The 20467-nt window shown below is 42.7% G+C and overlaps 1 protein-coding gene across 1 annotated transcript; it reads right to left on the bottom strand.

Moving 5' to 3' along the window:
• Positions 1-1642: 1642 nt before the first annotated feature.
• LOC306825400 (protein NLRC3-like) lies at positions 1643-20455 on the bottom strand. Its single transcript, XM_079346126.1, has 8 exons — positions 20331-20455; positions 17882-20099; positions 13859-14032; positions 11878-12051; positions 10189-10362; positions 5831-6004; positions 4832-5015; positions 1643-2272 (listed from the first exon to the last, which is right to left on the bottom strand). The coding sequence occupies exons 2-8, from the start codon at positions 19861-19863 to the stop codon at positions 2270-2272; spliced, it is 2865 nt and encodes a 954-aa protein (XP_079202252.1). The 5' UTR covers positions 19864-20099; positions 20331-20455; the 3' UTR covers positions 1643-2269.
• Between the last annotated feature and the right edge of the window lie 12 nt (positions 20456-20467).

Here is a 20467-nt window from a genome sequence, read left to right as displayed (position 1 = left end):
TTTTTCAACACTGAAAAAGGTGAAAACGTCACAGGGTTAAAGAAAGGTGTTAGGAGACTTCATAAAGGACTTAGGAAAGGTCTTAGGAGACTTCATAAAGGACTTAGGAAAGGTGTTAGGAGACTTCATAAAGGACTTAGTGAAAGGTGTTAGGAGACTTCATAAAGGACATAGGAAAGGTGTTAGGAGACTTCATAAAGGACATAGGAAAGGTGTTAGGAGACTTCATAAAGGACATAGGAAAGGTGTTAGGAGACTTCATAAAGGAATTAGGAAAGGTGTGTTGCGAGAGCGCGAGGATCTCGGCTCAGCAGTTGGCATTTTTAGGAATGATTTTAATATCCTAGTTTGTTGCTCTTATGTCCTACTTGACCTTGAAACCTCGACCCTGCCTCACTGTGATTGGTCGGTCTGGGCCGAATGTGAAACTCGTCAGGAGGACCAATAACTGCCTTTCATAAAGATATCGCTGCTGCCTTGAACTAGAACATCACTATTGGTTATTAGGAGCGGGTAAAGAAATACACAGTTTATTCAGCTTTTATACCTTTAAAGTTATTGAGTTATTACAGTGTTGAAGTCATTCCCCTCTATGGTCAGATCAGAGGCTGTTAATACTGGAAAGGCCTCCTTCACAGCCGTTACCTGGAGGGGACTCTCCTTGGGTCTCTCACACCCTAGTGGGTCCTAACCACTGTAAAGTGTCCCTCCCCAGTCTATGTTTTCCTCTCTGGTATTGGAACAATGGGGATAAAAAGCTTCTTACCTTAGTCTTCTATCCCTTTGGTCCGTCGTGGTCCAACAAGAGAGAAATATAAGATCTAAAAGGAAAAGGGTTTTTGTTGGAAAGTCCTTACAATGGAAGGTTTCCTTTTATTTTATAATAACACAATTTATTAAAAACAGAGATTACAAAATAATACAAATCCTACAAAAGAGTGCTATTCTCACAGTGAGTGACTAAAGCTAAATAAAAGAGAATATAAATCAGCTGATCACAGGTGCAGAACAAGTGTAGAGCAGAAGTCAAGTCCCAAAAAGGAAGACTGAACCAGAGAGAAGCTTGTGCTTCCCTCCTTTATACTCTGGTTAACTCTCAACATCTACGTCATGACAGTTTCAATATACATTTTGGGCTACGTCAAAAATAATGTAGCAAAAACAAGACGTATATGGTTCTATGTGTGTTTGTCATGCAGCTGCAGGACACTCCCTGATCTCTAACAGGGCACTTGTACACACCCCACTATGTGAGCAGTCCAGGACCCCCAATAAGATTTACAGCCTGCACTTACACAAGCGCCAACTATTCTAACACATAATAATATGACACTCCTTACAACGTTATAAGTACACATTATGCATGTAATACATCTTTTTATGATAAGGTTTATAAAAGTTAAAATATGACTTGTGATGAGCTAAATTCAGCCTGAACTCAGCTTGAGGGGAAATTCTCCTGTGAGGGAGTCAAAGTATCAGCCGAGCTTTCAGCTGTTAACGATGAGCAGTCTCCCTCGCTTCAGACCGGTGTGGTGAATCTCAGAGGGACAATCTGAACGCACCCTCTGTGTTTCCTGACTGAGAAATCATCTCTCAGATCCATCAGTCTGGGAGAAAACTGTGGAAACAGCGAGTGGAAACAGCGACACCTGCTGGCAGAAAGCAGTGATAGCAGGAACAGAACCTGAACATGAATTATTCTTCAAATCAAACCTCCACAGACTGAATGTATTTCTATTTAAAATGCTGAGAGAATCCAAACTGAAGGTTCAAACATCCAGACATCCATGTTTGTAGTTCTTTTAAAAACTCAGTGAAGCCTCCTCTTTGTTTGGATCCAACAAAGAGACGACTGATTTATTATCAGACGACCAACGACTCGTGGTTACAAACACAACTTCACACTTTAACAGGTGGCATCAACTTCTACTGTTATCTGTGAATAAGAGTGCAGCACTGCACATGTCCACAGTGTGGTGCTGTAACACAAACATTTATATCCAAAGAGTTCATCTTGGCTCGTTGAGTCATGAAGCAGTTTAAGTTCAGAATATGAGAATAGAAAACAGTCCGAGGTCATGGTCCTGTGTGTGACGGTGGAGCTGATCTCAGAGCAGCTCAGACTGCAGCACTGAGACTCATCTGAGCTGTGATTGGTCCGTCAGTCTCCCAGTAACACGGCCCAGTTACAGACTCACCAAACACCAGCTGCTGCTGCTTCCAGCTCTGTGATCGTCAGGAACAACAGGATCCTCTCTTTAAACACTCACTTCCATCTGTTGATATAAAAAGACATAAATCAGAGAAATCATGAGTTATTATCATATAAGATCATTATTATTATTATAATCATATAAGATCATTATTATTATTATAATCATATAAGATCATTATTATTATTATGATCATATAAGATCATTGTTATTATTATTAAAATCATATAAGATCATTATTATTATTAAAATCATATAAGATCATTATTATTATTATAATCATATAAGATCATTATTATTATTATGATCATATAAGATCATTGTTATTATTATTATCATTAGAAACATGGTAGCAGTGTTGAATGGTCGTGACATGTCACATCGTCACATTTTGCCCTGAGACGAGAGTTTGAGCAGCGTCATCACTTTCACTTCCTGTTTGATGATCTCTCACAGGTCACTGGAGCTTCAAGATTTATCAGGAAATGATGAATTTGTGCTTCAAACTAAATCAAGCTGAGTCCAAGTTCAACAGAGTTCATTGACTTTGAGACAAATCCTGTTTCCTGAGTGTTTGTCTAAAATCTCTGTGTACACATGGAAATGAGAATAAAGTGAGTCAATGAAAACAAGCTGGGTGTGTCTCTGCTGTTTCTTCAGACTGACAGCTGTAAAAAGATTCTAACAGAGCAGCACTGACACTGACGGAGCTCTGAGCTCACTGAAGCTTCAGCCAGCTCATTAAGTCCGAGCAGAACAAGCAGAAGATCAGGATTCAATCATTGCTGCTGTTTGTCACCTTTGATGCACATTTACACAACTTCTACTTTTATTGTTGCTTTTTATCACAAACTTCTCCTGCAAATGTTTTCAAAACCAACATTTCAAATGTTTCATGACTGATGAGTCCTGGACTGTTCAACCCAGCAGAGACCAGGACGGACTCAACTTAACCCAGCAGAGACCAGGATGGACTCAACTTAACCCAGCAGAGACCAGGATGGACTCAACTTAACCCAGGATGGACTCAACTTAACCCAGCAGAGACCAGGATGGACTCAACTTAACCCAGCAGAGACCAGGATGGACTCAACTTAACCCAGCAGAGACCAGGATGGACTCAACTTAACCCAGCAGAGACCAGGAGGGACTCAACTTATCCCAGCAGAGACCAGGACGGACTCAACTTAACCCAGGATGGACTCAACTTAACCCAGCAGAGACCAGGATGGACTCAACTTAACCCAGCAGAGACCAGGATGGACTCAACTTAACCCAGCAGAGACCAGGATGGAGTCAGCTTAACCCAGCAGAGACCAGGATGGACTCAACTTAACCCAGCAGAGACCAGGATGGACTCAACTTAACCCAGCAGAGACCAGGATGGACTCAACTTAACCCAGCAGAGACCAGGACGGACTCAACTTAACCCAGCAGAGACCAGGATGGACTCAACTTAACCCAGCAGAGACCAGGACGGACTCAACTTAACCCAGCAGAGACCAGGATGGACTCAACTTAACCCAGCAGAGACCAGGATGGACTCACTTTAACCCAGCAGAGACCAGGATGGACTCAACTTAACCCAGGATGGACTCAACTTAACCCAGCAGAGACCAGGATGGACTCAACTTAACCCTGCAGAGACCAGGACGGACTCAACTTAACCCAGCAGAGACCAGGATGGACTCAACTTAACGCAGCATAGACCAGGATGGACTCAACTTAACCCACCAGAGACCAGGATGGACTCAACTTAACCCAGCAGAGACCAGGACGGACTCAACTTAACGCAGCACAGACCAGGATGGACTCAACTTAACGCAGCAGAGACCAGGATGGACTCAACTTAACCCAGCAGAGACCAGGATGGACTCAACTTAACCCAGCAGAGACCAGGATGGACTAAACTTAACCCAGCAGAGACCAGGAAGGACTCAACTTAACAAAGCAGAGACCAGGATGGACTCAACTTAACCCAGCAGAGACCATGATGGACTCAACTTAACCCAGCAGAGACCAGGTTGGACTCAACTTAACCCAGCAGAGACCAGAATGGACTCAACTTAACCCAGCAGAGACCAGGATGTACTTAACTTAACCCAGCAGAGACCAGGATGGACTTAACTTAACCCAGCAGAGACCAGGATGGACTCAACTTAACCCAGCAGAGACCAGGATGGACTCACCTTAACCCAGGAGAGACCAGGATGGACTCAACTTAACCCAGCAGAGACCAGGATGGACTCAACTTACCCCTTTTGTAGGAGCAGATTATTAATATAATATGCAGGGTGTGTGTGTCTGTCAACTAACGCGGTGTGTCACAATTGTCTTTATAAGGTAGGAACCTTTGTTTCCGGTCAGGTTTTCCACCCCGAAGGGCAAAACAGTTTTTGACCGCTAAAGCAGTGGAAAGCACGGTTACCTATGGGGATGTTTGATCGGTGAAATATGGAAATGGTGAACTAAATAGATGAAAATAAATCAATGGCATGATTAACAACAAAGAAACAAGTGGACTTTCATTCATGAAACAAGGTAACAACAGGGCGTCAATTAGTAACCCAGGTGCAACGCCTCAGTGGCTTAAAGCATCGGATTAGCCTCTACACCTTTACATACCTCAGAGTCTCCAGTCTGTAGTCTGGATCCTTCTGAAGGTCCCTCAGCAGCTTCACTCCTGAATCCTGCAGATTGTTGTTGTTCAGGTCCAGCTCTCTGAGATGGGAGGGGTTGGACTTCAGAGCTGAGGCCAGAGAAGAACAGCTGATCTCTGACAAACTGCAGCTCATCAAACTGAATAAAGAATAAAAGAAGAGAATAAAAAGAATGATGAATGAGATGATAAGAACATAACTAGGTCCAATCAGTGAGTGTGTCCCTAAAATAAGTAGAGAGACTTTGTCATTGTGTTATTGTGGATCATTCAAATGTCAGCTTTCTACAGACATCATCCAAACATTCATCCAGCTGTTCATGTCAATAAAGACACCAACATGTTACTGATCTCAGTCAAGATTACACACCCACTACTCTACTGAGCTACACACACCTGGGACTGTCTGTGTGTGTGAGTGTGTGTGTGTGTGTGTGTGTGTGTGTGTGTGTCTGTGTGTGTGTGTGTGTGTGTGTGTGTGTGTGTGTGTGTGTGTGTGTGTAAGAGAGAGAAAGAGATATATATATATATATATATATATATATAGAGAGAGAGAGAGAGAGAGAGAGAGAGAGAGAGAGAGAGAGAGAGTATGTCTGGGTCTGTATGTGAGTCTGTGTGTGTGTGTGTGTGTGTATCTGTGTGTGTGTGTGTGTGTGTGTGTGTGTGTGTGCTTCATAATCAAATATATGTCAGTTCAGATAATCTCGTGTCTTCAGTTTTGAACATTTAATAAAAATCAGAAACTTTCACTTTAAAAACTTAAAGAACTCCATTTAAAGTATTTTGTTAAAAATCTGATTTGTTGATGATGCAGATTCAAACAAGAAAATCAACATGAACAGCATTCAATCTAAAACTTCATGGAGGTCAGAAACATGTGAACATGAAAATGTTTCAGCTGATAATCAAACACATGAGATGTAAAACACAAACAGAGAAGAAGTGAACTGACCTCAGAGTCTCCAGTCTACAGTTTGGACTCTGCAGAAAATCACTCAGCAGCTTCACTCCTGAATCCTGCAGCTTGTTGTTGTTCAGGTCCAGCTCTCTGAGATGGGAGGGGTTGGACTTCAGAGCTGAGACCAGAGAAGAACAGCTGATCTCTGACAAACTGCAGCTCATCAAACTGAATAAAGAATAAAAGAAGAGAATAAAAAGAATGATGAATGAGATGATAAGAACATAACTAGGTCCAATCAGTGAGTGTGTCCCTAAAATAAGTAGAGAGACTTTGTCATTGTGTTATTGTGGATCATTCAAATGTCAGCTTTCTACAGACATCATCCAAACATTCATCCAGCTGTTCATGTCAATAAAGACACCAACATGTTCCTGATCTCAGTCAAGATTACACACCCACTACTCTACTGAGCTACACACACCTGGGACTGTCTGTGTGTGTGTGTGTGTGTGTGTGTGTGTGTGTGTGCGCTTCATAATCACATGTCAGTTCAGATAATCTCGTGTCTTCAGTTTTGAACATTTAATGGAGCTCAGCGTGAGTTCAGACAGGAAGACTGGTGTAATTCTTTCATTCATTCTGAAACCACACCCCCTACTACTATGTCTATCTCTCTTTCTCTCTGCTGAGCAGCTGATTTTGGGCGTGTATCATCCTGGAATTAACCAACCAGACTCTGCCATGAACTTTCTCAACCAATCAACCTGCTGCTGTCAAACGCTTAAAACTCTCTCTCTTCCACAGTCATTCTGTTTCTTCAGGCTCACGCTGCAATATACGCTCAAATATGCGTGTTCATGTGTGCAGCTGGAGACGCTGCTTCAATCAGATTCAACTCAAAAGGAGAATGTCATCTCCACTCCAATGACCTCAGCCCCACGGGCAATGGCAGCACACGCTGGTGCAGGAAGCTGCCTGATCGTCCAAAAAATCGGTGAAATCCGGTAATGACCTCAAAGCTGTATCTTTGTCTCCACACTGGCATAAATGTGGTTTCTCAGTGACAGCGCCTCTCACTCACAATACAGTCTGCTTCAAGAATAACAACAAAGTGATTGAGAGACTTGCAACCTACAAATACCTGGGTTTCTTCCTCCAAGAAAATCTCTCTTTCAAACGTCACATTGAGTGTCTTACTAAGAAACTACAAATGAAAATGGGTTTCTTGTATAGAAATAAATGTTGTTTTTCTTTTGGTGCCAGGAAGAGAATGTTCAAGCGGTTCTTTGACCTGTTATTGACTATGGTGATATTTTAGATATGCATGCAAATTCATCATCTTTGAAAATGCTAGATTCTGTAGATCATGCAGCATTACGATTTGTTTCAAACATTGGTTTCCAAACTCGTGCTATGGAGAATGTTACTCCATGTGTACTATATGTCCAAAGGTCTCATAGAATCTGTCATATAAAATGTATGTGAAATGTCTTAGAATACTACATGCACAGCCTATCGGGTGCTTTGTTTTCCATCATTTCGCTCCCTTTATTCTGTTTCTCTCTGTACATGTGGGAAGAGTCACCCAGGCTCTTTCTCACCAGGAGATCTCCTTCTCAGCCTTGGGAGATGCTAAATAGTCATGTAGTGTCTTCTCTCACACTAGGGGATAGATGGTGCCCTGCCAGGTGGGCAGTGGCTCTATGTGGCGTGATGGGGAAGTGCTCTGTGTATGTTGTTCTCACTATATTGTAATTCAACGGGGTGTGGCTATCCAGCTTTTAGGACTTGTGCTCACGGCTACCGGTTTCTGGCCTCTCCACCCAAACCAACCAGCAGCTCACAATCGACCTGCATCACATTGATAAAAGTTGGAGTATAAACAGTAGGCCACGCTCCCGTCAAGGCACATCATTTGGCGCCTAGATAGAAGCACCTTCAACAGACCGATGGACTTGCACAGGAATATGTAATCCTGAAGGAAATCAGAGATGACTAACTTACTATTTAAGCGTAAGGTCTTCCAGCCCCTTCATACTAGTCATGGTCATGTGACCTCATTCAGCAGGTCGCATTACAATCGTGTCTCTTTAACATTAAATTCCAGCCGACGTGTCTGCTCATAAAGTCAATGCTAAACCTTTCATCATATTTCAATGGGCATCCCTAGGTTTTGGGGGGAACTTCACTTTGCATAGGCATGGCAGACTACAATCCATTTACATGATCAGTTAATCGTAATACAAATCGGATGAGTCGGTGGGTCTGCTGCACATTATGCAAACTGTCGAGTCAAACGGACGGAAGCAGACGGAAGGAATGAATCGTCACAGCGCGAGTGCACCCGAGGTATTAAGAGAGATGCACACAGACAGCTGGGGAGCAGAGGCAGAGCGACAGGTTAATATGCTGAAACTACAGAGAAAAATACAACCACAAAATGATCTGTGCAAAGTTGATCATCTCCGACAAACCAAAGAGATAGCCGGTAAGTGCTCCTGTTTTGCTGGCATGGAAACATCTGCAGTGGTGCTGGTTCAGGCAGGCGCTGATATTATTAAGTTTGTTTGATCAGTCATTTATAGCGCGTCTCTTTATTTTTAAAGACGGCTTGTTTATGCTTTATTGTGGTATTTATTTCATTGAAAAAGTGCTGTTTATAAACTGTTGCTGAAACATGCGGGGTCAATGACAGACTTAATTAATTGATTGATGATGACGTTAATAAAGCAGTTTGCTTTACTTTGCACGTGTGATTAAAAACATTAATACAACATTTATTTCCAAACATGTTTTAAAAAGCGGATTAATAAAATGAGTTTAAAATTCAAAACATTTGTTAAAATTCAGGATTAAAATGTTTAAAATATAGAAAAGTATGTTTAAAAAGTAGAACATTAAAATGTGTTTAAACATGTTAAAATTAGTCTTGCATGTGTTTCATTTAAAATGTTGAAGTTGTGTTGATTTAATGTCATGTTAACATTTTAGTATTTTCTTTTGTTTCTAAGGTTTCTCACCTAAACCAAACCTTAACTGAAGTAGCTGAAGGCTAAACTGATAAACTGAACAAAACTTCAAATTAAAGGAATTGAAAAGGAAAAGTTTGAGTGGAGTCCAGTCCTTTGGGTCGAGGATCATTCCCTTTCAAGTTGGGAAGCACGAGGACAAACTTGACACAATTCTATCCTCAGTCAAATCCGTCTGGGCTTCAGTATGGACCACATATTAGTAACCTGTCATTGATTCCAGGTAAACACTTTGTGATGAACTCGACTGTTCTGTCATAAATCGGTCAGGACTATTCAATTGTACACGGCCATCTTAATCATTCAGTCACAATGACAACGAGATTCTCAGTCATCATGGCGGCAGGACTGTCATCCATTGCTATAATTCATGTCTAACACAATGCTAATCATCGACCTTAAAACTAAAAATCTGGATCCTGGTCTTGGATTCCTTCAGACCTGCCTGGACCTGCAAACTTCGTATCAGAAGGTACTTGTGTGCCAAGGATGCTACTAGTAAGGCTAACATGTTTTTTTTCTGCAGCATCTCAACCAGGTCATCACAGGTTCCTGAGCATCAAGATCTGACTCCTACTTTAATGCATCTTGTATTTCTTTATTTCTACATCATTAGTGATTACTAATGTATTCACAATCATTACTTTAGGACTTTATCTTTCTACAGCTATTACTTCCACACATGTTGCCATGGTAGCGCTTAGACAATAATTTCTGAGCTATGCTGCCTCGCTCATGAAGCTCTGGTTAGCTGGCTTGCACTGGCTGATCGAATCACATTTCACCAAGGTCAACTAGACTGATCATCTGGCGTAGTGTAAGATCAATCACTAGCCATAGATAAGTCAGGTTCATGGCAATTCAGGTAATTCCTTTTAGAATAGCCACTGCCACATCGGCAGTCAATCCAGGTGTCCTTTTCTCTTCAACAACTCGGATGATGCTCTTTCCCTGATTTCCAGTCCTGTATTCGTCCAGAAATCAGCTGGTTTGTTGAGCCAAAGATGACTAAATCCCAATCTAATGGTAAGAAAAAACATACAACTGGTGGTGGTGAATTTCATGGTGTTCTAATCAGGTCAAGACTTAAATTTCCTTCTAAATCTTGGGCTCACTATTTCATTGCTCCAGTTGTGTCACAGTCAGGCTGGCCACGTGTGGGGAGAATACATTCAACACGCCGGGCCAGATGGCTATTATGTCAGACCATTTTAGTAAAGATCTGATTTGTTGATGATGCAGATTCAAACAAGAAAATCAACATGAACAGCATTCAATCTAAAACTTCATGGAGGTCAGAAACATGTGAACATGAAAATGTTTCAGCTGATAATCAAACACATGAGATGTAAAACACAAACAGAGAAGAAGTGAACTGACCTCAGAGTCTCCAGTCTACAGTTTGGACTCTGCAGAAAATCACTCAGCAGCTTCACTCCTGAATCCTGCAGATAGTTGGAGTCCAGGTCCAGCTTTCTCAGATGGGAGGGGTTGGACTTCAGAGCTGAGGCCAGAGAAGAACAGCTGATCTCTGACAAACTGCAGCCCCTCAAACTGAATAAAGAATAAAAGAAGAGAATAAAAAGAATGATGAATGAGATGATCAGAACATAACTAGGTCCAATCAGTGAGTGTGTCCCTAAAATAAGTAGAGAGACTTTGTCATTGTGTTATTGTGGATCATTCAAATGTCAGCTTTCTACAGACATCATCCAAACATTCATCCAGCTGTTCATGTCAATAAAGACACCAACATGTTACTGATCTCAGTCAAGATTACACACCCACTACTCTACTGAGCTACACACACCTGGGACTGTCTGTGTGTGTGTGTGTGTGTGTGTGTGTGTGTGTGTGTGTGTGTGTGTGTGTGTGTGTGTGTGTGTGTGTGTGTGTGTGAGAGAGAGTGTATGTAAACTCAACGGCAACAAAACCAAATCCACCCTCACCAACTCACAACACACCCCAGTATCATCCATCATCATCGACGGTTTCCCTGTACCCTTCTCCCCACAAGTCAAAAGCCTCAGCATCATTCTGGACAGCACCCTCTCATTTGCTCCCCACATTAGAAACATCACCCGGACTGCCCTCTTCCACCTCCTTAACATTTCCAGACTCCGCCCATCACTGTCCCAGTCCAGCACCAAAATCCTAGTTCACTCATTTGTCACTTCCTGCATGGACTACTGCAATGCCCTCCTCACTGGACTCCCCGTCAAACTCATCAACAGACTGCAACTCATCCAGAACTCTGCCGCCCGGATCATCTGATCACATCACCCCCATTCTCATCGACCTTCACTGGCTCCCTGTACAATATCGCATCGACTACACAAACCTTCTCCTCACTTACAAAGCTCTTCACCACCTAGCCCCCACTTACCTCTGTGACCGCCTCCATCACTACAGCCCCTCACGCACCCTCCCCTCAACCTCTGCTGGACTGCTAACCATCCACCACGCCTCAGCACCATGGCTGCCCGAGCCTTCAGCTGCTCGGCACCCACACTTTGGAACTCCCTCCCCCCACATAAGACAGTCAGAGTCCATCTCCACCTTTAAATCCCAACTCAAAACCCACCTGTTTAAACTGGCATACTCACGGTAACTGTTCACTTCACACTACACCTGTCTTTAGTTTGTTTTATGTTTGGTTTTAACCTCCTGTACTGCTTTTATCCACTGGAAGGCGACCTTGGGTGGCTTGAAAGGCGCCAATAAATAAAATGTATTATTATTATGTCTGTGTGTGTGTGTGTGTGTGTGTGTGTGTGTGTGTGTGTGCTTCATAATCACATATATGTCAGTTCAGATAATCTTGTCTCTTCAGTTTTGAACATTTAATAAAAATCAGAAACTTTCACTTTAAAAACTTAAAGAACTCCATTTAAAGTATTTTGTTAAAAATCAGATTTGTTGATGATGCAGATTCAAACAAGAAAATCAACATGAACAGCATTCAATCTAAAACTTCATGGAGGTCAGAAACATGTGAACATGAAAATGTTTCAGCTGATAATCAAACACATGAGATGTAAAACACAAACAGAGAAGAAGTGAACTGACCTCAGAGACTCCAGTCTACAGTTTGGACTCTGCAGAAAATCACTCAGCAGCTTCACTCCTGAATCCTGCAGCTTGTTGGAGTTCAGGTCCAGCTCTCTGAGATGGGAGGGGTTGGACTTCAGAGCTGAGACCAGAGAAGAACAGCTGATCTCTGACAAACTGCAGCTCATCAATCTGAATAAAGAATAAAAGAAGAGAATAAAAAGAATGATGAATGAGATGATAAGAACATAACTAGGTCCAATCAGTGAGTGTGTCCCTAAAATAAGTAGAGAGACTTTGTCATTGTGTTATTGTGGATCATTCAAATGTCAGCTTTCTACAGACATCATCCAAACATTCATCCAGCTGTTCATGTTAATAAAGACACCAACATGTTCCTGATCTCAGTCAAGATTACACACCCACTACTCTACTGAGCTACACACACCTGGGACTGTCTATGTGTGTGTGAGTGTGTGTGTCTGTGTGTGTGTGTGTGTGTGTAAAATCAAACATGTTCTATAAAATATCTACAATTTAAATGTATTTATAATGAAACTCTGACTGTTTAGTAACAAATCTTTAAAAAGGTCACATGATCATGTGTCATTCTTGTTGAGGGTCAGACGCTTCATTTCCTGTTTTCTACTTGAATTGTTTTAGCATCATCATGTGAAGTCTACGTCTATATGGATGAAGGAAAATCTCCTTTATGAACAGAGAAAGTCTGTCTCTTTATCAGCTTCATGGTTCCACCCTTAAACTCTTTTAAAAGAGACAATTCTTTCATTCAGCTGTGATGTTGTTCAATCCTTACAGAATCCTTTAATGGGTGGTCTTAACCATCACGCCCTGTATGGAATAAGCCCTTATTAACAGCTGCTGCTAGAACACTGACAAACTGAACATGGAAACTTCCAGGGTAGGCTTAGACTACCCTTTAAACCACCTGGGACACATCATAAAGGATGAGGCCTTTCACTGACTTCAGACTGAGGGAGAGAACTTCAGGGAGGAGATTGGTCCACTGCCTCCTCTGACAGCTTATCCTGCATCAAACACCAATGAGAGAGGGACTTGGGCTTATCCCTGACCACTGTGGGAGGCTGCTTTTAAAACACTACAGCCTTATCTAAATGTGTAACATATACAATTCCTAGAATTAAAATGACACATATGACCTTTATCACACCAAGCAGATTTAAGAACATGTAAAACTCCCTCTCACATGTGTGCTGTCATGGCTGTGGTGAGACAGGAACACTGATCCATCTGTTGTGATCTTCTGTGAGGAGTTCTTCAGGTTATCTTAAGACTGTCTTTTATTCTGAAAGTCCAAATAGCATTTAGTCTGATAGTCTGCCTTCTTGGCACCAGAGTATAAACATACAGTAAGTAATGGTGATGATGTGCTGATAATGACAATCATTCATGTGACTGTGTTGGGTAGCGTCACGTGGGGCGCTGCGCCGGCAAAGAAGCGCTGTGTCTTCATGTTGTCAGAAGATAAGTGGACAAATCCATGCGCAGAACTTTTGATCCGTTCACATTGGCCGGGGGAGGATAAATACATTTCCAGGGAAACTAAACCGTTTCCAGGACATTTGACATTTTTTCTCATTTTACGTTTTCCATGACTGGAAAATGCATTGATCATTTTCCAGGTTTTCCAGGACGCGTGGGAACCCTGATTCCAGGTTTTACAGCTGCAGCTGTCAGAAGAAATGTACCGTCACATCTTCATCTTTCTTTAATATATGATCAGTATCTCTCTCTTGTTCTCAGTGATTTCCCCCTCAGGTTTCATTTTCTCACTTCATCTTGTGTTCGTCCTTCTCTGATGATAGAGAGACGTTTGTTGTTTTTGATGACAGCACTGTCTGAAAGACTGACATCATCTCATGTTTGTACTTTATGTTTTAAATCCTCGACTGACTCTCTTAAAGTTTAGCTTCTCATCATATTAATGTGAAGAGAGAAATGAAACCTGTAGTCTTACCTCAGAGTCTCCAGTCTACAGTTTGGACTCTTCAGTCCAGCAGACAGCAGCTTCACTCCTGAATCCTGCAGCTCGTTGTAGTTCAGGTTCAGATATCTCAGATGGGAGGGGTTGGACTTCAGAGCTGAGGCCACGACTTCACAGTGAGTCTTTGATAGTCCACAGCTAAAAAACCTGTTGTAAAACAAATGGTAGATAATGTTATTTAAAGGAACGTCTTCATATTTTCATCCAATTTTAATTTTTTTAACAAACATTTCCATCACTTGTAAACGTGTTTCTCTGATGTCATGATTTAGTTCTGATTTCCTGTTTTTAGTTCCCTGTGTGTTTTCTGATTTATATTATAGTTCTAGTCTTCACTGTTTCCTGTCTTACTTTGGATCCTTGTGTCCTTCTACAGTATGTTGTCTGTAATATTTTTTCCTATGTTAAGGTTCCTAGTTTGGTGTTTCCTGTTTTATTTTGTAATATCCTGTTGAGGTTGTGTTTTCAGTGTCAGGTTTTTATTTGTACTTGTGCTCAAGTGTTCTGGTCTTGTGTTTCTTGTGTTTCCCGACTTGTTGATGACCCTGATTAGTCTCACCTGTGTCTGATTGTCCCATGTCTATTTAGTCTCTGGGTGCATTCAGATTGTCCCTCCTATCTACTTTCACTATCCACCTTTCCTTCACCCCGTGAAAACATCACAGGGTGAAGGAAAGGTGTTAGGAGACTTCATAAAGGACTTAGGAAAGGTGTTAGGAGACTTCATAAAGGACTTAGGAAAGGTGTTAGGAGACTTCATAAAGGACTTAGGAAAGGTGTTAGGAGACTTCATAAAGGACTTAGGAAAGGTGTTAGGAGACTTCATAAAGGACTTAGGAAAGGTGTTAGGAGACTTCATAAAGAACTTAGGAAAGGTGTTAGGAGACTTCATAAAGGACTTAGGAAAAGGCGATGGCATTGTTTTGACAATCCGACCACACTTTCACTCGGTTGTCATTATGATGTCATAATAATGTGACGCGGCGGAGGTCAGTGACGTGAGTCTGCCGTGGTGGAACTACAGTTTACAGAAAATGGACTATGGACGGCTCTTATCATGGCCGCCACTTAACTGCTTCCAGGGTTAAAGGAAGAAATGTGAGTGTTAGTGGACAGGAGGGACAATCCGAACGCATCCTTTGTCTTTGTTACCCTCTGTGTCAAAATGAGACAAAATGAGAGCGAACAGAAAAAGTGACCAGATCACGTTTGTTCCCAACACATCGTGTTGCCCTTTTCTGTAAAGTATTGTAAATACTTTGTTTGTTTTCTTTGGTTTGTTCACTGACCGGGATTTTGGCACATTTTTTACATGGTTGTATATATTTTCTTTGGTGAATAAAAACCCACCAACAGAAGTTTTCCCGACTGAGCCATCATCTTTTCACTTTTAAAAACGAACCTGTGACAAGCTGCATCAGCTCATAAAGTCAGAGCAGAACAAGCAGCAGACCGGGGACTCAATTTATGTTGTTTGTTGTCATAAATCACTCTGTTACTTTTATTTACCTCTAACCCCGCTGTCACATGCTCAACTTTATCAAAGCTCAACAGAGAAATAAATCTTGTTTTTGTAGCTTTTAGTAAATTCATTATTCTCAGATGGATTCTTGTTCGGGGTTCGTAAAGTTGTAATAAAGGGGCAGTTCAGAGGAGAGCGGCCAATAAAATCATCCATGACTTCAATCTGTGATCTGATCCAACACAACATAATACCTGACTAACACAGTTCAATGTACTGAAATCTATTATTTTGGCTGCTTGACTTTTAGATCCACCTTCTGTCTGTAACGTGATGTAAGACATGACTGTTGGTAACTTCACTCATCATGTCACTGTTACTAATCAAGTAAGTAAGTAAGTAAATTTTATTTAAATAGCACTTTTCGCAGGCAGGGGCCACAAAGTGCTTCACAAACAGGGTTAAAACATCACAAGTAATATACAGACAGCACAAAGATCATAGCAGCCCTAAAAGAGACTAATTAAAAGCCTGGACAAATAAAAACGTCTTCAGTTGACTCTTGAAAGTGTCAACTGAATCAATTGAGCGCAAGGATGATGGAAGTTCATTCCAGAGGCTCGGAGCAACGACCTGGAACGACCGGTCACCTCTAGTGCGAAAATGAGCTCGAGGGACCTTCATCAGGTTCTGATCCATAGACCTCAGCGCTCGCATAGGGGCGTAAGGCTGGATCAGCTCACTAAGGTAAGAGGGAGCCTGACCATGTAGGGCTCTGAAGGCCAGAACCGGGATTTTAAACCTGAACCTAAAAAGGACACTGGCAGCCAGTGAAGGTCTTTCAGAACAGGGGATATGTGGGTCCTCCTATTTGTGCGGGTCAGAATTCTTGCTGCAGAATTTTAAACAAATTGCAGTCTGGAGAGCTCTTTCTTGTTAAGACAAGAAAACAAACTATTGCAATAGTCTAAACGTGAAGACACAAAGGCATGGATAATGAGCTCCAAATCATTCTGCGAAACCATGTTTCTAAGTTTGGAGATCTTCCTCAGTTGAAAGAAGCAGTTCCTTGACAGCTGTTTACAGTGCTGGACTAAAGACATGTCTTTGTCGAAGATAACTCCCAGGTTTCTAAGACTAGGCTTCAGGGACTGGCCTAGGTCCCCCAAGAACTGCTTAATCCCTGGAATTGAGTCATCAGGGGCGAGAATCAATGTTTCTGTTTTATCTGCATTGAGCTGCAGAGAATTTTCGCTGAGTCATTGTTTGATTTCCATCAGACAATGACGTAGGGAGCTCAGCTTCTGGATCTCGGACGGCTTAAAAGAGCAGTACAGCTGGATATCGTCAGCAAATAGGTGGAAAGAAACATCATCGAACCTTCGTATGATCTCTCCTAGAGGGATCAAATACAGCAAAAACAAGACAGGACCCAAGACGGAACCTTGAGGCACTCCACACAGCAGGTCCGCAGAATCCGACCTTATTTGGTTGGCTGTTACATTGAAGCTTCGTCCAGCTAGATAAGAAGAGAACCATTTTAGAACTGAACCCGACAGTCCAACTTGATCCCTCAGTCTTCTCAGCAGAATCTGATGGTCTACAGTGTCGAAGGCTGCGGACAGGTCCAAGAGAACCAGGACCGTGGACTTTCCAGAGTCAGCAGCCATCATGATGTCGCTGGACACTTTCAGTAAGGCCGTTTCCGTGGAGTGTTTGTTACGGAAACCGGACTGAAGCGGTTCATGGATGCTGCTTTGATCCAGGAAAAGGGTCAACTGATTACAGACCACCTTCTCATGGAACTTTGACATGAAAGGGAGCTTAGAAATAGGCCTAAAGCTATTAAGATTTGTTTGGTCTAGGCCTGCTTTTTTTTAGTAATGGCTCCACAATGGCATGTTTGAATGCAGTAGGAAACACACCAGTGGACAAAGACAGGTTAACCATTTTGGTCACACACGGGCCGATTTCCCCAAACACTTTTTTAAAAAGCCTACAGGGAAGGACGTCAGATGAGCAAGAGGAGGGCTTCATCTTAGACACCACTGCTGAAATATCAGCAACCGTCACAGTCCTAAACAAGGACCACAAGCTGGAGACAGGCTCAGAAACAGCAGGGGTAACACGAAGAGGGGGCGGGATGTTGTCCTTGATCATCTTGATCTTGTTTGTGAAGAATCTCAAAAAGGCATTGCTGTCAGCTTCACAAAACACGGGGGTCAAATCAACCTCTCGTTAGCTGTGTTACTTTAAGTTCTTACTGTCAGCATAAAGTCAGGACAGACAAACTCATCAAACGTCCCTTTTCACGCACGCTAACACAACTCAGACTTTACTCTCGAGTCCATGAAGGAGGAAAACACAAATGTCCGAGCGCTTTGAATCAAGACAGAGACAAATATTCTTCATTTACTGAATATAGATGAACTCTGTTTTCACAAACAGAGAGATTATATATTATATATATATGAAGAACTAAACGGCTTATTGTTACTTTATTTATACTCATATTTAATCACATCTGGACTTACTTTGCCTTCCTGCAGTTCCTCACAGCTGGAATCAGTCTCAGTCGTCCCTGGTCTGATGTCTTGTACTTCTGCAGGTCCAGCTCATCCAGAACCTCCTCAGACATCTGCAGCATGTAGGCCAGAGCAGAGCAGTGGATCTCAGAGAGTTCCTTCTCTGATCTGTTCTCTGACTTCAGGAACTGTTGGATCTCCTGATGGACTGAGACGTCCTTCATCTCCGTCAGACAGTGGAAGATGTTGATGCTTCTGTCAGGAGAGATGTCATCACTGTTCATCTCCTTCAGGTTGTTGATGACTCTCTGGATCATTTCTGGACTGTTGTCTGTCTGACCCAGCAGGCCTCCTAAGAGTCTCTGGATCATATCTGGACTGTTGTCTGTCTGACCCAGCAGGCCTCCTAAGAGTCTCTGGTTTGACTCCAGAGAAAGACCATGAAGGAAGCGAACAAACAGGTCCAGGTGACCGTTCTTACTTTTCAGGGATTTCTCCATGGCACCTCTCAGGAAGACTTCCAGAAATGGACCAGGACTTATAACTTCTTTAACCTTCTTTAAAAAAGTATTTCCAGATGATTCCCTGTGTTGGATGTCTTTAAGGAACGCCTCCACTACACCTCTCTTCCTGTCGGTGAAACATTGGAACATGTAGACTGCAGCCAGAAACTCCTGAACGCTCAGATGAACAAAGCAGTAGACTGATTTCTGGAATATCAAACACTCTGTTTTGAAGATCTCAGTACAAACTCCTGAGTAGACCGAGGCCTCTGTGACATCCAGACCACACCGCTCCAGGTCTTCTTGGTAGAACATGATGTTTCCGTCCTCCAGATGTTCAAACGCCAGCCTCCCCAGCTTCAGAAGAACTTCCCTGTCGGCCTCCGTCAGCTCATGTGGACTCATCTGATGTCCATCACCGTACTTGTTCTTCTTCCTCTTTGTCTGAACCAGCAGGAAGTGTGAGTACATGTCAGTCAGGGTCTTGGGCAGCTCTCCTCTCTGCTCTGTGCTCATCATGTGCTCCAGAACTGTGGCAGTGATCCAGCAGAAGACCGGGATCAGACACATGATGTGGAGGCTCCTGGATGTCTGGATGTGTGAGATGATTCTGCTGGACAGATCTTCATCACTGAACCTCCTCCTGAAGTACTCCTCCTTCTGGGCGTCAGTGAAGCCTCGTACTTCTGTTACCCTGTCAACACATGAAGGAGGGATCTGATTGGCTGCTGCAGGTCGAGAAGTGATCCAGATGAGAGCTGAGGGGAGCAGATTCCCCTTGATGAGGTTTGTGAACAGTGTGTTTAACGATGACTTCTGTGTGACATCAGACACAACCTCCCTGTTTGTGAAGTCCAATGACAGTCTGCTTTCATCCAGGCCGTCAAAGATGAACAACAGTTTACAGACAGCGAGTGTCTCTGCTGCCACCTTCTGTAATGTTGGATGGAAAACACGGAGCAGCTCAAGAAGACTGTAGCGCTGATCTCTGATCAAGTTCAGCTCCCTGAATGAAAGCAGGATCAGCAGACTGACGTCTTGGTTCTCTGAGCCCTCGGCCCAGTCCAGAGTGAACTTCTGCACTGAGAAGGTTTTTCCAACACCAGCCACGCCGTTTGTCAGAACCACTCTGATGGGTTCCTGTTGGTCGGGTTGAGCTCCTGTCTTTGGTTCCTGTTGGTCGGGTTGAGCTCCGGTCTTTGGTTCCTGTTGGTCGGGTTGAGCTCCTGTCTTTGGTTCCTGTTGGTCGGGTTGAGCTCCTGTCTTTGGTTCCTGTTGGTCGGGTTGAGCTCCTGTCTTTGGTTCCTGTTGGTCGGGTTGAGCTCCTGTCTTTGGTTCCTGTTGGTCGGGTTGAGCTCCTGTCTTTGGTTCCTGTTGGTCGGGTTGAGCTCCTGTCTTTGGTTCCTGTTGGTCCGGTAAGGCTTTAAAGATGTCCTGGCACTTGATTGGAGTCTCATGGAGGACCTTCTTTTTAGAGTCTGTCTCCATCTGTCTCACCTCATGTTGGGTGTTCACCTCTTCACTCTGCCCCTCTGTGATGTGGAGCTCAGTGTAGATCCTGTTGAGGAGGATGCTCCTTCCTGTTTCTTCACTTCCTTTCTCACTTCCTGTTTCTTCACTTCCTTTCTTACTTCCTGTTTCATCACTTCCTTCAGTCACATGTTCATATCTCCTCCTCAGACTGATCTTATATTCATCTAAAACCTCCTGCTGACCTCTATCTGCTGAAAGAGAAGAAACATATCCTGAGACTGGATTTATTAAACAAACTGACTGACACAAAAACCTCCCTGTGATAAATGTGTGCTGCTACAAGAGAAGAAGAACATATTAAATATAACCAGGTTAAATTATATTGATACATTTGACTATATTAATGTAAATATGAACAGCATTAACAACAAATGTAATAAATGTTAAAGTCTTGTTTTCAGACTCAGTGATTTCAGTCTTACTGATTTCAGTGCTGGACTGACTGGATATCTGCAGTCCTCGTCTTATTACAGGTCTTTGTCCACACTGGGGACAGGAGGACTCTCCTGATGAAGTAGACTGGTCCCAGTATGAGGTGAGACACTTTGTTTTTCTGTAG

The sequence above is a fragment of the Symphodus melops genome (genome assembly GCF_947650265.1).
Source record: "Symphodus melops genome assembly, chromosome: 6".
NCBI classification, from domain to species: domain Eukaryota; kingdom Metazoa; phylum Chordata; class Actinopteri; order Labriformes; family Labridae; genus Symphodus; species Symphodus melops.
The sequence above is the reverse complement of the archived record's forward strand: the minus strand, read 5'-3'. Positions and strand labels throughout refer to the sequence as shown.

Excerpts from the sequence above, each read along its gene's own strand:
- LOC306825400 (XM_079346126.1), bottom strand. The coding sequence starts at position 19,863 with ATGGAGACAGACTCTAAAAAGAAGGTCCTCCATGAGACTCCAATCAAG. Across the intron at positions 10,363-11,877 it reads TGTAGACTGGAGTCTCTGAG|TTTGAGGGGCTGCAGTTTGT; the intron begins GTCAGTTCACTT and ends TTCTTTATTCAG. Across the intron at positions 6,005-10,188 it reads TGTAGACTGGAGACTCTGAG|TTTGATGAGCTGCAGTTTGT; the intron begins GTCAGTTCACTT and ends TTCTTTATTCAG.